This window comes from Triticum urartu, chromosome 4A, assembly GCF_056163025.1.
Source record: "Triticum urartu cultivar PI428250 chromosome 4A, HENAU_Tu73, whole genome shotgun sequence".
NCBI lineage: Eukaryota > Viridiplantae > Streptophyta > Magnoliopsida > Poales > Poaceae > Triticum > Triticum urartu.
The window spans coordinates 5,773,318-5,786,436 of NC_141876.1; the positions used below are offsets into that span (position 1 = coordinate 5,773,318).

At 49.7% G+C, this 13,119-nt stretch overlaps 2 protein-coding genes and 1 pseudogene across 2 annotated transcripts; 2 read left to right on the plus strand and 1 right to left on the minus strand.

Moving 5' to 3' along the window:
- Positions 1-88: 88 nt before the first annotated feature.
- Positions 89-1,529, minus strand: LOC125550154 (1-aminocyclopropane-1-carboxylate oxidase homolog 1). Its single transcript, XM_048713078.2, has one exon. The coding sequence runs from the start codon at positions 1,504-1,506 to the stop codon at positions 376-378; it is 1,131 nt and encodes a 376-aa protein (XP_048569035.2). The 5' UTR covers positions 1,507-1,529; the 3' UTR covers positions 89-375.
- A 208-nt stretch (positions 1,530-1,737) lies between these two features.
- Positions 1,738-2,926, plus strand: LOC147974313 (uncharacterized; annotated as a pseudogene).
- Positions 2,927-8,467: 5,541 nt separating this feature from the next.
- LOC125550153 (geraniol 8-hydroxylase) lies at positions 8,468-10,377 on the plus strand. Its single transcript, XM_048713077.2, has 2 exons — positions 8,468-9,403; positions 9,520-10,377. Exons 1-2 carry the CDS (start codon positions 8,504-8,506, stop codon positions 10,123-10,125), a joined length of 1,506 nt encoding a protein of 501 aa, XP_048569034.2. The 5' UTR covers positions 8,468-8,503; the 3' UTR covers positions 10,126-10,377.
- The last annotated feature ends 2,742 nt before the right edge of the window (positions 10,378-13,119 follow it).

The following is a 13,119-nucleotide window of genomic DNA, read 5'->3' on the forward strand; positions in this document are numbered from 1 at the left end:
GACTGTGTGCATTCTGGATGTCTTTCGATATCTTATTAATGCTGAGGCTGGGTGTAATTGATATCATTTTTATATTAATATATTACTCTTTTCAATAAAAAGTGTATGTATTTATTAACAGCCTGTTGTAGAAAATGTAGTAAAAGGCTGTGTACAATAGACCCAAAGTGGTCAGAACCTGCGCAAGCAAGCGGGAGCTACATGCACCAGGCTGCCCTTACATGTATGTATTTATTGCCTGGTATAGTGAACACGGTAAGTGCTTATGTTTTTACTGCCTTCCTGTATGCATGTATGTTCTAGACCGTACCTCTCACCCTGTATATGTATGCATCTTCCAGACTGTACGTGCTAGCTAGTTTCCATCAGACTGATTCAGAGCCTCAGGTGCTGCAGCGCAGAGCTGCCGTCGAGGCCCTTGGCCCTGTTGTGCTGGATCAGCTCTGCCATCGTCGTGCTCCTGAAGCGCGCCTCGCCGTCAGCGACGATTGGCCTTAGCACTCTGGTGGACGTGGGCGCGTCCTGTCTTCGGAAGAAGCAGACCACGGAGACGCGAGACCCGGTGCTCTGGGCCACCACGCGGTGCTCCACGCTCTTGAACCTGTCGTTGGAGACGATCTGCAGGAAGTCACCGACATTCACCACCAGCGCACCTTCCACCGCCGGTACGTCCACCCACACCGCAGACGACTTGTTGTTGTTGTTGTTGTTGTTGTTGTTGTTGCCGCCATAGTAGTCTTCCTTGAGTAGCACCTGGAGGCCGCCGACGGCGTCCTGGAGAAGCACGGTGAGGAAGCAAGGGTCAGAGTGGCGTGTGGTACCCAGTGTCAGGTGCGGCTCCGGGCAGGACGGGTAGTAGTGGCCGGCGAGCCTCTCCAGGCATGCCGCGTCCTCCTCCAGGTGGCCACTGTGAAGGCCCAGCGCCTCCGACAGCAGCTCAAGCAGGGTGCGTCCCAGCTGCTGCATCAGCCTCCCGTACTCCAGCGCGATGGGCCGGCACGCGGGTGGGATCTCCTCCGGTGGCGGCAGCTCCGGCGTCGTTTCCATGTACAAGGTGTCGCGCCACTGGGCCGCCGGTGACTGGAACAGGTCGAAGTTGCTCCAGTACCTCACGGGCCGACCAAGGTCCCGGCTGTAGTACGGTGCCTTGGCCTCCGCCGGCTCCTCGTGGAATCCCCGCACCGCCGCGAGTATCTCCGACATGACCGCCTTGGGCACGCCATGGTTCACTACCTGGAAGAAGCCCACCGTCTCTGCGGCCGCCTTCACGGCCGCAACCAGCTCAGCTCGCTTGGATGGTGTGGTAGTAGTACCACCCGTGGCAGCCGCGAGGTCGATGACCGGGATGGTGAAGTGGTGATCATGATCGGTGTGCTCTATGGGCAGTGGGTGGTGGAAGATGGAGGGGATGGTGGTGACACCCGCATCAACGAGGCCTTTGACGCCGGCCTTGGTGTCGTCGAAGGCCTTGAGCGCACGAAGGCGATCGCAGTCTGAGGCCATCATCAATTATTGTACTACTCTACTAGATGATTATTGCTGCTCACTCAAATAAACTCTGGGCTGGTGCAAATCCAGCGAGAAAAGCACGATCCACTATATAATAATTTTCTGCATTACCTATCTCTTTCCAACTGGTATGGAATAAGACACGGTGGTGGTGGTGACCAGTGTGTGCGTGCGTGTTGGTCGTGCCAGACGCCGTGGCGAGTGTGCGTGTGTGCGTGCGTTGGGTGCGTGTCGAGTCTGTGCTTATGTTTGGGTCGTAGTCAGTTAGCAGCAGTCGCGGCTGGACGCGTTAGAACGCGTAGTAGAGGACGGCGTAGGCGAGCGAGTCCCTGGGCGCTCGTACGTGCGTGCATAGGAAAGGAAGCTTGGGCGCTGCGTCCCGTGTGATACAAAGCCGGCGGTGATTTGGTTTGTTAGTCCAGGTTGTTATACGTAGGTGGTTAGGAGTCCAGATATGTTTTGGTTTGTCCAGCTATATATATGACAGTGATAAGAGGCGTTCGGCGTCGTGGTTTGTTGCCAGAAATACATCTCCGCGTATCCTTTCCTTGTCTATGATCTGTCCCTCAAAACTAGTTCGTGCTAGTTAGGGTTAGACCCAACAATTGGTATACAGAGCCTCGTTTGTTCCTCTGCTCGTGGCCATGGCGATCGTCCCGCACGGCGCCGGGGGGAGCACGGTGTCCATGGCGATGCCGATGCTCACACCGGACAACTACACGGTATGGGCGATCAAGGCCGAAGCCATCCTCGACGCCCAGAACCTCTGGGAAGTGGTGTCGCCGACCGGCGACGCGGCGGTCGACGCGGGGAAAAACAAGACGGCGAGGGCGGTGCTGTTCGGTGCGCTCTCCGAAGACTTGTTGATGTAGGTATCGACGAAGAAGACGGCGGCTGAGGTGTGGGCCAGCTTGAAGACGAGGTTCGTCGGTGCTGATCGGGTCCAGGCGGCGCGGCTCTCCACTCTCCGTGGAGAGTTTGACAACCTGCTCATGGAGGAGGGGGAGGCGCTGGACGCGTACGCCGGCAAAATCGGCGGCATGGCAGCAAGGTATGCTGGCCTCGGCTCGATGCTCGGCGACGCCGCCATGGTGAAAAAATTGCTCGACACAGTGCCCGGTCGGTTGTATGCCGCGGTGGCCGGGATCGAACAGTTCTGCGACGTGGAGACGATGGCGTTCGAGGAGGCGTTGAGTAGGCTCAAGGCGTTCGACGAACGCTTACGTCGGCGCACGCAGGACAACGGCGGACGAGGCGGCGATCAGCTGATGTTCACGGCGGCCCAGTGGGAGGCACGGCAGCGTCAGCGCGGCGGCAACCTCGACCACGACGATGGTGCGAGCAGCGTGGCTTCGGGCACGAGACGGCGGCACGGGAAGTGCTACAATTGTGGCATTCGTGGCCACTTCTCCCGTGACTGCCGGCAGCCGAAGAAGGAGAAGGCGCTCCTTGCCGACATCGACGACGAGCCGACCTTACTGTAGGTCGTGTCTTAGGGGGAGATTGTTAGGAATAAGACACGGCGGTGGTGGTGACCAGTGTGTGCGTGCGTGTTGGTCGTGCCGGATGCCGTGGCGAGTGTGCGTGTGTGCGTGCGTTGGGTGCGTGTCGAGCCTGTGCTTATGTTTGGGTCGTAGTCAGTTAGCAGCAGTCGCGGCTGGACGCGTTAGAACGTGTAGTAGAGGACGGCGTAGGCGAGCGAGTCCCTGGGCACTCGTACGTGCGTGTGTAGGAAAGGAAGCTTGGGCGCTGCGTCCCGTGTGATACAAAGCCGGCGGTGATTTGGTTTGTTAGTCCAGGTTGTTATACGTAGGTGGTTAAGAGTCCAGATATGTTTTGGTTTGTCCAGCTATATATATGACAGGGATAAAAGGCGTTCGGCGCCGTAGTTTGTTGCCGGAAATACATCTCCGCGTATCCTTTCTTTGTCTACGATCTGTCCCTCAAAACTAGTTCGTGCTAACTAGGGTTAGACCCAACATGCAAGAGACAGCCTAACTTGCACTGATTATCAGTGCGGTGGGTGATCCATCATTGTTTCCCTATCATTTTCCGAAAAACAATCATTGTAGTTCTTCATGTAATCAGTTCCTACCTAATTTCTAATGTTAAGAAGCTGCAGCCTTCCAGGGTTCAGTGGCTTGAGCTGGAACTGAAACAACAAAATTACTCCTTATTATAACTACCTTTCACATATCAACAGCCACATGCTAACATATTTGGAAAAGAAGGATAGTCACATTCACTCAGCAGAGACTATCGTGTAGCTTGCACCCAATAGAAAGTGCACACTAAATTGAAGAGATGATCAATTCTTTAGTAGTGTGGTGGAGCTGGAATCGACTGGAGAGATGGAAGCCGGATCTTGATTGCCACTTGATCTTTGAGAGGTAACATTGAGCTGTAAGCAGCACGCAAGATCAAGTTGTGAGCAGCACGCAAGACCCTTGGATCAGATGACCAGATCTAGAGAGCGGGAAATTTCTATACCCGGCGGGTGTGGCTAGGTCTCAGTCAGATGATAGTATAGTATAAGGAGAAAAAGAAAAAAAACTGAAAAGAAATTTTTTGTACGAATCTCCATGCAAGATCAAAGGAATGTAGCATTGACTGAGACATAACGAAGTCTCGGTCAACTGAGACTTAGCAAAATTGAACACACAATTCAAAGCTTGTTACTCTGAGAAGGATCTGCGCGTAATTTGTACCCAGAAATCAAAATCTAGGCTTTATACTGAAGAAATCGGAGCCTCTGCAATAATCTAGTATCCGGGCTTAATTTGTGCACAAATCAAAATCTAGGCTTTGGTTTTAAAACTTGTTATTTCACAAATCAAAATCAAAGCTTGAGCTGCTGCTCAAACATGTATGCTAATAAAAACGAGTCCTCTTTATTAGTACTTTGCACTACACCAACAATCCCTTCTTCCCGATACTGCGGAAATGAAAGGTACCAAAAAAGATTGAGCTAGATTTGCACTGTACAAGTCTGAGCTTGCTGCACCACATATTCAGATATGAGAATCCACAAAATTCAGCTAATAAAATTCTGGACCCACTTTCCCAGGCTGGATAACATGTGCGGTGATATTCCCGCTGTTTAAGCGCGCCGGAGCGTACCATCCGTGGGTGATATTCTGGACCAACTTTCCCAGGCGGGGTACCACCCCCAAGGTCCATGCTTCTCGAGATGTCGGTATGTATCCGTTGTACTCGGCGGCATAAGCGCCATCAGTTGATCCTTCGATCGACGCGAAGAGATGGGTGGCGGGTGGGAGCAAAATTTTGGCTCCGCTCGATAACTTTTGATGGTTGTTGAAGGCTGCTGATCCCTCGGCCAAATTTATGAATGCACACGGGAGATTCATCTCGCGCTCCCTTTCGGGCTAATCTGACATCAATGCTAGGGGCGGTTTCCCCTGATGCGGTCTAACATCAATCTAGGGCGTTTGCGTGGTGCCGGATCAATTGCTTGACTCCCAAAGTTCAGTCGTCGGGTCCGAGTTTATGGTCAGGTCCAACGACAGGTTATCGCCTTCATCTAGAGCCTGATTTTACATTGTCATGAGGACGGGTGCGTTCCGCTGCTCCTCAATCAGGCCTAACACCTAGCTCGAGAAGTCTAGCTCTAGGTCGTCGGATCTAGCGGTCCGACGAGGAGTTTTAGTTCTGATCAGGCCTAAACGGCCAGCCGAATTAGCGAAGATGGTGATGCTGCCGAAAACAAAGGTTTGTCCTAGCACAAAGGTCATGCCAGTGCCGACATGATCGTCAATCTTTATCACCATCAGATCACAGTGACTACATAGGGGGACTTGCATGGGCCACCTATGAAGGCCTCGATTCCGATGGATCTCATTTTGGGGGTCCCGAGCTAGTGGCCTAGATGCAAAGGTAACAACAACACAAGGTTAACACAGGTGCAGGCTCTTCGAAGAAATAAAATCCTACGTCTTGCTTGTGTTGTATTGATTTTTATGGAGTACAAGGTATAGGTTGATCCACCACAAGATCGTTGTCTGTCATCCACGAGCCCTACCCCTCGATTTATATAGGTACTGGGGGTGTCTAGGGTTACAATTAGGTCGGCTACGCAGAAGGTAAAACGTGTTGTAAATGACCTCTAAGTCTTGGAGTATGTGCTAAGTCTTCGGGGATGTTTTTTCTGCACGTCGTGGGCCCTCTTGAGATGGCCCGCTGGTGAACCTCCATGGGTTCCTTGACTCGGCCCACCTGGCCGGCTGACAATGTGATGAGTGACCCATAATCCAAGACAACATCACTCTAGCATAGGAACGAGACCCAAGATGACGTCCTGAGGAAACAAATGGCACCTACAGGCACCGTCGTCATTGGAGTCAGTTGATGCGAAGCTTTTGCTCTGAAAGTCGCCTACACCACCAGGGGGAGTCCTGGTCATCACCGCAACGAAGATCAACCCATCCACACCAGAGGGCACTGCCAGAGCAGATCAGAGCCTCCGGCTACTACACCCCTTACCGCCTACATGACCAAGAGATGGAGCCTGCCAGAAAGCCAACCATGAAGCCCACCTTCCGGAACCTCCGCATTGACATCCATGCCCCTAGGCACCGCCAACCGCTCACAGCACGGCCACCCACACATGGTAGGAGGAGTGAAAGACACCTCCTTTCACGTTTAAGCCCGACATCAGCCAACACATCTGGGTTGGCGCGTCAATCATAGGAAGCGCCCACACCTTCACCCCCGGGATACGACCCAGTGTCTACCGACATATAAAGTGTGGTCCTTTTTGGACTGAAATGTTGCAATCTCCGTGGTCATCATATTCAGAACCAAGGGATGTTTAGGCCAACATATAAAGTGAGTAAAGATGAGGTTTTAGCCAAGGCCACAATTTAGTAGACGTACATCGGAGCTTACAAACCCCACATGGCAGAAAAACACAAAGAAACACTTATCGGCGCAATAATGCAGTCCGTGAAAAGCAAGAGCAACTTGACAAATATTTGTATATGTATGTCCTAGTGCTAAGGCGTGCTTGCATTGCATCCTAGTGTCCCGCCGACAGCAAAATAAATACCTAAAAGGACCACCGATGGACTGAAATGTTTCATCTAACACACTCACTTGGTCTCGAATATATGGTGCCTTTCTGTGCCATGCAGTAAGATAAAAGCAACTTGTTCTGACACTGTTGCCTACAAAATAAAGCACGATGTGGTCGAAAGTGATTATGACGCATCACTTGCTACAAGAGAAGTAAAGTCACCTTGTGGGCAACAGATATGAATGCGAGAGGATGGAGGCGGGTTGGATAAGGAAAGTGGCAGACAGAGAAGACAGCAACGCTGGGCCTAGGAATCAATTTGCCTGAATATGCTTATATCGTGGAGCAAGTTTTGGACGCTAAATAACATAATGGGCTGAGGGAGTATAAACTTACAGTTTATAAGAACATCTCTTCATTACAAAAAAATCATGCATGGATCGAAAATGCCTTTTGGAGCTCGGCCTCCATGGAGGCCGGTTTTTTAAAAACACAAAATTCATATTTTTACAATTCAAAAAAATCCGGAACAAAATACAGATATACATGGGGGCATAACACGCATGTGTGTAACTTTTTAGGACGAAATACATTGAAATGAAAGCTGTGCAAAAAAGACAAATCTGAGGCTTTTTAACACATGATACTATTCATCCTCAAAGTCCAGAAATTTGTCTTTTTTGTATAGGTTGCATTTCAAAGTATTTCATCTTGAATTTTTACACACACGCACATACATTTCATCCTTGTATAGTTGCATAAATTTTTTTCAGAATTTTTTGAAGTCATAAAGTTAGAATTTTGAATTTTTAAAAAATAAAGGGCTTCATGGAGCTCGGTCACCAAAACGCCCTACTCTGCATGGATGGACCTCTTCATTACAAAAACAACATCTCCTCTTTTTTAGTCCACTATTTTTGAAGGTATATTATTGTTTATACTTATTATTGTCTGCTCTTTTCTACCTGAGGCACTTGACTTTTAGTGAAATTTTTGAAGTCATGTTTCAAATACTTTTTGTAATAAACACAATATAACAAAATATATAATATTTACTAGAATTTTTTCAAACAAGATAATTGGTCAAGCGTAACTAAATAGTCAACTGCCTCAAATAGAAATTCAAGTGTTTACCATAACATAGGAGGGAGTATTAGTAGTAAACAAAGTGCACTGCTCATGATATTTTTCGGCATCCTTTTCCTCTGCAATTACCGTCATGCCATGCATGATTGCAAAAAGAGGCTAGCAGTCGAACGAACGGTCGTCGATGTCATTAGTACACAGGCATCATCATTCCTGCCACCGAAAGCGATGTTGCACCCTCAGTGACTTTTCTCGAATATGATAACTATGAGTCATCCCTCACTGATCACTTTTGTTGTGCGATTACACGTGGTACGTCTTTTTTTAGGGAAAAAACCATTTGCTAAATGAAGTGGAAGTATCAATCTCCTGTACATAAGTGTCAACAACTAAAAAAAAATGAAAGGTCGCAACCGGCAAAAATGGGATATATGCATACGTACATAGCCTACATTTGATCGTCAATCAAATCAGTTGTACGTATCACGTGCCATCATCTACCACTAGTTGCACATAGATACCACAAGCTTCCACGTTTCGGCACGGTGTAGAAAGGACCAAGTACTAATCCATCTTGTAGCGCGAAAGATAACCTGTAAATAAAATTGAACATTTGCTCTGGTAAAAATACAATCATTGTGGCAGTTCCATAAACCTCAATGCAAGGCACAAACTTTCACATGGATCGGCGTCTTAGTTTCCACCCAATCAGTTGCCAAACATATTTTGTATACTAGTAGACGAAGGTAAGTTAAATGTCACATGGATTGTACTATGACACAGTAGTTGTATGCCATGTTTTATTACACGTAGTCTGCCTCCTATATAAAGTGCTACATTCCGGAGGGAACTCAGCTCACCAAGTTATCACCAAGCATGGAGCTCCTCTTGTTTTGCACAACAGTTTTCATCCTCATCATCTCCTCTCTATACCTCTTAGGCCTCTTGGCCGACCGTCGTCGCAACCTGCCCCCGGGTCCTTGCCCGCTGCCACTCGTCGGCAACCTCCTCTCCCTGGGCGCACTACCACACCGCACCCTCGCGCGCCTCGCAGAGCGCCACGGCCCGATCATGGCGATCCGCCTAGGCACGGTAACCACCATCGTCGCCTCCTCCCCAGATGCCGCCCGTGACATCCTCCAGCGCCATGACGCAGCTTTCTCGGGGCGCTCCATCCCAGACGGCACCCACGTGTTTGCGCACAACACACACTCCATGGGCTGGCTTCCGGCCAGCAGCCCCCGGTGGCGTGCCCTACGCAAGGTGTGCTCAGGTGAGCTCTTCGCGCCGCACCGTCTCGACATGCACCAGTCTCTGCGCCAGGAGAAGGTGCAGCAACTCGTCTCCCACGTGACGCAGCTGGCACGAGAGGGCACACCCGTTCGCGTCGGCCGCCTCGGCTTTACAACTGCACTTAACCTGCTCTCCTCCACCATCTTCTCAACCGAGCTGGCCGTCCTCGACGACCGCCATGTCAAGCCTTCGGACTTCAAGGCCATGCTCGCAGAGCTAAACATGACCGTCGGATTGCCAAACCTATCGGACTTCATCCCTGAAGTGGCGTGGCTAGACCTGCAGGGCCTGAGGAGACGCATCGAGGGCTTGTTCACGCGGCTGCATGCCATGATCGCCGAGCGGATCGAGCGTCAGATTCGGGACCGCGCGGCCGCCGCAGGTGAGGCGCCCAAGAAAAACTTCCTGGACGTGCTGCTTGAGTACCGCAACACCGACGATGACCGGGGCTTCGAGCGCCAGACGCTCCTCTCATTGATTTCGGTATATATCTTCCAAGTATTACCGAGTCTCTTTTTCTAAATTGCAAACGTGCATCCATACCGAAATGTAGCGACAAATATATAGCTCACGTACGTACGGTACATGCATGTGATCAGGACTTGTTCAGCGCCGGGACGGATACAAGTTCAGCCACCGTAGAATGGGCGATGGCAGAGCTGCTACTGAATCCATCATGCATGTCGAGAGCCCGCGAAGAGCTCGACCAAGTGATAGGCTCTAAAGAGCACGTTGAGGAGTCCGACATCGGACAGCTCAAGTACCTCCAAGCCATCGTGAAGGAGGCGTTCCGGCTACATCCTCCGGCGCCGTTCCTGCTGCCGCACGTGGCGGAGAGGACGACACAGGTCCGGGGATACACGGTTCCCCAGGGCGCGCGCATTCTGGTGAACGTGTGGGCCATTGGACATGACGGCAAGGTATGGCCCGAACCGGAAAAGTTCATGCCGGAGAGGTTCCTGGAGAAGGAGGTGGACTTCAAGGGCCGAGACTTCGAGCTCCTGCCCTTTGGGTCCGGGAGGAGGATGTGTCCGGGGTGGATGCTGGCCGCTCGCATGGTTCATCTCATGCTCGCGTCCTTGCTGCATCGCTTTGAGTGGAGGCTTCCCGTACATGTGGAGAAGAAGGGGCTGGACATGGGTGAAAGGCTTGGGGTCAACTTGTCCATGGCTACGCCCCTTGAGGCTATAGCCACGCCAGTATGATATGATCATCATCGTACTTAATTTGCAGCTGATCGTTGTGGCATGTGAACATCATAAACATGCTTAAATAAGAGTAACCACAGGAGTTTGCCTTATACTACTGCTATACTAGTGAAAGGGTAGTAGCTAGGGCATATGAGCTTGTGTTACGAACGTACTCCCTCCGTTTTATATTAGTTGTCACTGATTTAGTTGCGACCTAGAGTATAAAGTTGTACTAAATTAGCGACAACTAATATTGCATTCCTAAAATACGCTAATATGTCTTTTAGCCTCGACCGTTGTCACCTCTATGACAGAGAGAACATGTGCTATATACTTTCCCAACATGCTTACAGTAATGAATATTCTCCAAAATTTTCATGATATCTAGACTGAGGAATTGAAATTTATGACGTTTACAGTGTTCAAAGATGATGCTGAAAGTCAGCGGCCTCTAATATTTATGCACGGAGGGGGTATATCACTAGTAGAAAAATGGTCTAATGTGAAACTCATTAGTCTCGGTTTGTAACTTAACCGTCACTAATGTAACCATTAGTGCCGATTCCAACGGCTAGGCGGGCGGCGCTTATTAGTACCGGTTTGTGGCGAACCTTTAGTACCGGTTTGTGCCACGAACCGGTACTAAAGAGGTGGTGGCCTTCAGTACGGGTTGGTGACTCTAACTGGTACTAAGGGGGGGGGGGTGGTCTTTAGTACCGGTTGGTGGCTCCACCCGCAGTGCATAATGTTTAGTCCCACCTCGCTAGTTGAGAGGAGCTCGCACCGGTTTATAAGCCCCGCCGCGGCTACCGTGTCGAGCTCCTCTCTAAGCAGGCCTTTGTGGGCCTATTGCAAGTCTTCTGCCCCGTGGAGCCTACTGGGCCGTACGGGCCTGCATCCTGGCCCAACTAAAGATTGGGTTTCTAGTCGTATGCGGGCCGTGCCGGCCCAGTAGGCGGGCTGTTTTTGCTTTATTTTAAAAATAAAAATAAAAAAATCTTTACCAACCGGGACTAAAGGTCCCTCAGACCACGGCGCGCCTCGTGCCACGTGGTGGGCCTTTGGTTCCGGTTCGTGTTGAACCGGGACTAAAGGGGGGGACCTTTAGTCCTCACTCTTTAGTGCCGGTTCCAGAACCGGTACTAAAGGTCCTTAAGAACCGGTACTAAAAGTCGTTTTTCTACTAGTGTATAATTTTAATGGAAATTTTTTATAATATGATTATTTAAATACATAGTTTTATAAGAAATAAAATGTGTTGTTTTGAGATAAATATGTATCTGAACTATTAGTTTTTATGAAATTTGTATCTCTTCACAAAGCTTCAGCTTTTGGCCACATAGCCCAAAGCCTGCAGAACATTTTATGGAGCTTTGATTACCCTGAAAATAATCAGGAACTTTGATCTTTGGGGCCAGGTTCTGCTTAGCGCTCTCTCTCTCTCTCTCCTAGTTGTTTTTATACTTATAAGTATATTAACCAATCTCAATGGAAGAGTGGTGCTGACTGCTGGGTCCTTCAAAAAGTAAAAATTTGCATCAAGCAAATCCAGCATCAATTTAGGGTCCAGTGGCACTTGGAGAACTGAAATGTACTCCCTGGTCTCTTCTTGAGACCTTTTACGGTACATCAGATAAATATTGACCATTCATTTTTGCTGATCTAAGGGTTAATATTAATCGATACTACTGGCTTAGATGTGTAGCATTCTCTGCAAAAAGGGCACAATCGAAAGAGTTGCAAAGTAGTAGTACTTCTTATGGCTTTCATCGAGACGGAATCCAGCGCGATGATTCAGGAAAGATCGACATAATCCGTACCGCCGAGCGTTCTGTCGGTGAGTATTGATTCGAGGAGCATAGGGGCGGAATTGGCCGGCAAGAGGGCAGCCGCCAACAAGACAAATCTGCCTGTGATGCTCGTCAAGCCTCCCGCGCTGGCCCGCAATGCCTCACGACGCCACAACCAAATGCCGACGAGGAGCCTGGACAAATATGGGCGCTCTAGTACACGCATCGCTGATCCACCCAGCTGGCTGCTCCTGAAACTTGTGTCCCCTGCTCCTGGAGGAAAAGATGGCATGATTGGGTCGGCCTCTGTGTCTCAAAAACTGAAGCAAATACCGGCCATGGAAGCATGAGCTAGCTCTCATGTGGGTGGCTAGGCTAGCTGCAACTAGGCGCTAAATACCTAAACTAGTTCATCGTCATGGTGAGGAGGAGAGCAGCTGCCGGCGAGGGACATGGGAGCCGCTCCGTCCGCACATGTACTGGGGGGGGGGGGGGGGGGGGGGGGCATGGGGCAAGGCGACTGGTGGGAGATTATGAAGCAGCCGACCAGCCGATGATCCAGTGAGAGGAGATGGGCATGATTGGTGCCCTCGTCGGGAGGAAGACCATGATTGATAAGAAATTCCATCTTAATATGAATAGACTAAACTGCCCTGCACATCAACCATTGGAGTAGATTTATACTACCCACCCCAAGTGGTAGTATGATGCACTGTGAAATTTCTCTTCTTTTTCTTGGTTCGTATGGGTGATCTCAAGGTCCTTTGCAGTATGTCTTTTTTTCTTGAAAGATCCAGCGTGATACTGGCTTCATTGATTTAGCAGAAGAGAGCGACAAATAGGGTTGATCAAGTGATCAGGTGAAGGGAAGAAAATTACAACACACTGGTGACAGGCTTGTAGCTTGCTATCTCCCAATCATGTCCCCAAAAGGGGTCTCTATGTCTCTAGCTCCAGCGAGGCGCCATTGCTCGAGGTTTCTTCTGATCGCCGCCACAATACTCCTTTGCAGTATGTCGGTGCCTTGGTTTATTGATCTATTTGTTCTAGCTCCTCTTGGTCGTTGTTGTCCATTGAGTGAACGTGCTTTACCAAAGGTTAAATGTTCCCATTTGTTGAGAAATAACCCAATCATATTTTTTACTTATGGAGCAAATCATAAGGCCAACATGTTATTAACTTATTATCGTCGTCATGCCTTACTATGCCATACTATGTG

What these genes read in the sequence shown, in the direction of transcription:
- LOC125550154 (XM_048713078.2), bottom strand. Translation starts at nt 1,506, where the DNA reads ATGATGGCCTCAGACTGCGATCGCCTTCGTGCGCTCAAGGCCTTCGAC.
- LOC125550153 (XM_048713077.2), top strand. Translation starts at nt 8,504, where the DNA reads ATGGAGCTCCTCTTGTTTTGCACAACAGTTTTCATCCTCATCATCTCC. An exon ending in CGCTCCTCTCATTGATTTCG is followed by an intron (nt 9,404 to 9,519) that starts GTATATATCTTC and finishes GCATGTGATCAG; the next exon opens with GACTTGTTCAGCGCCGGGAC.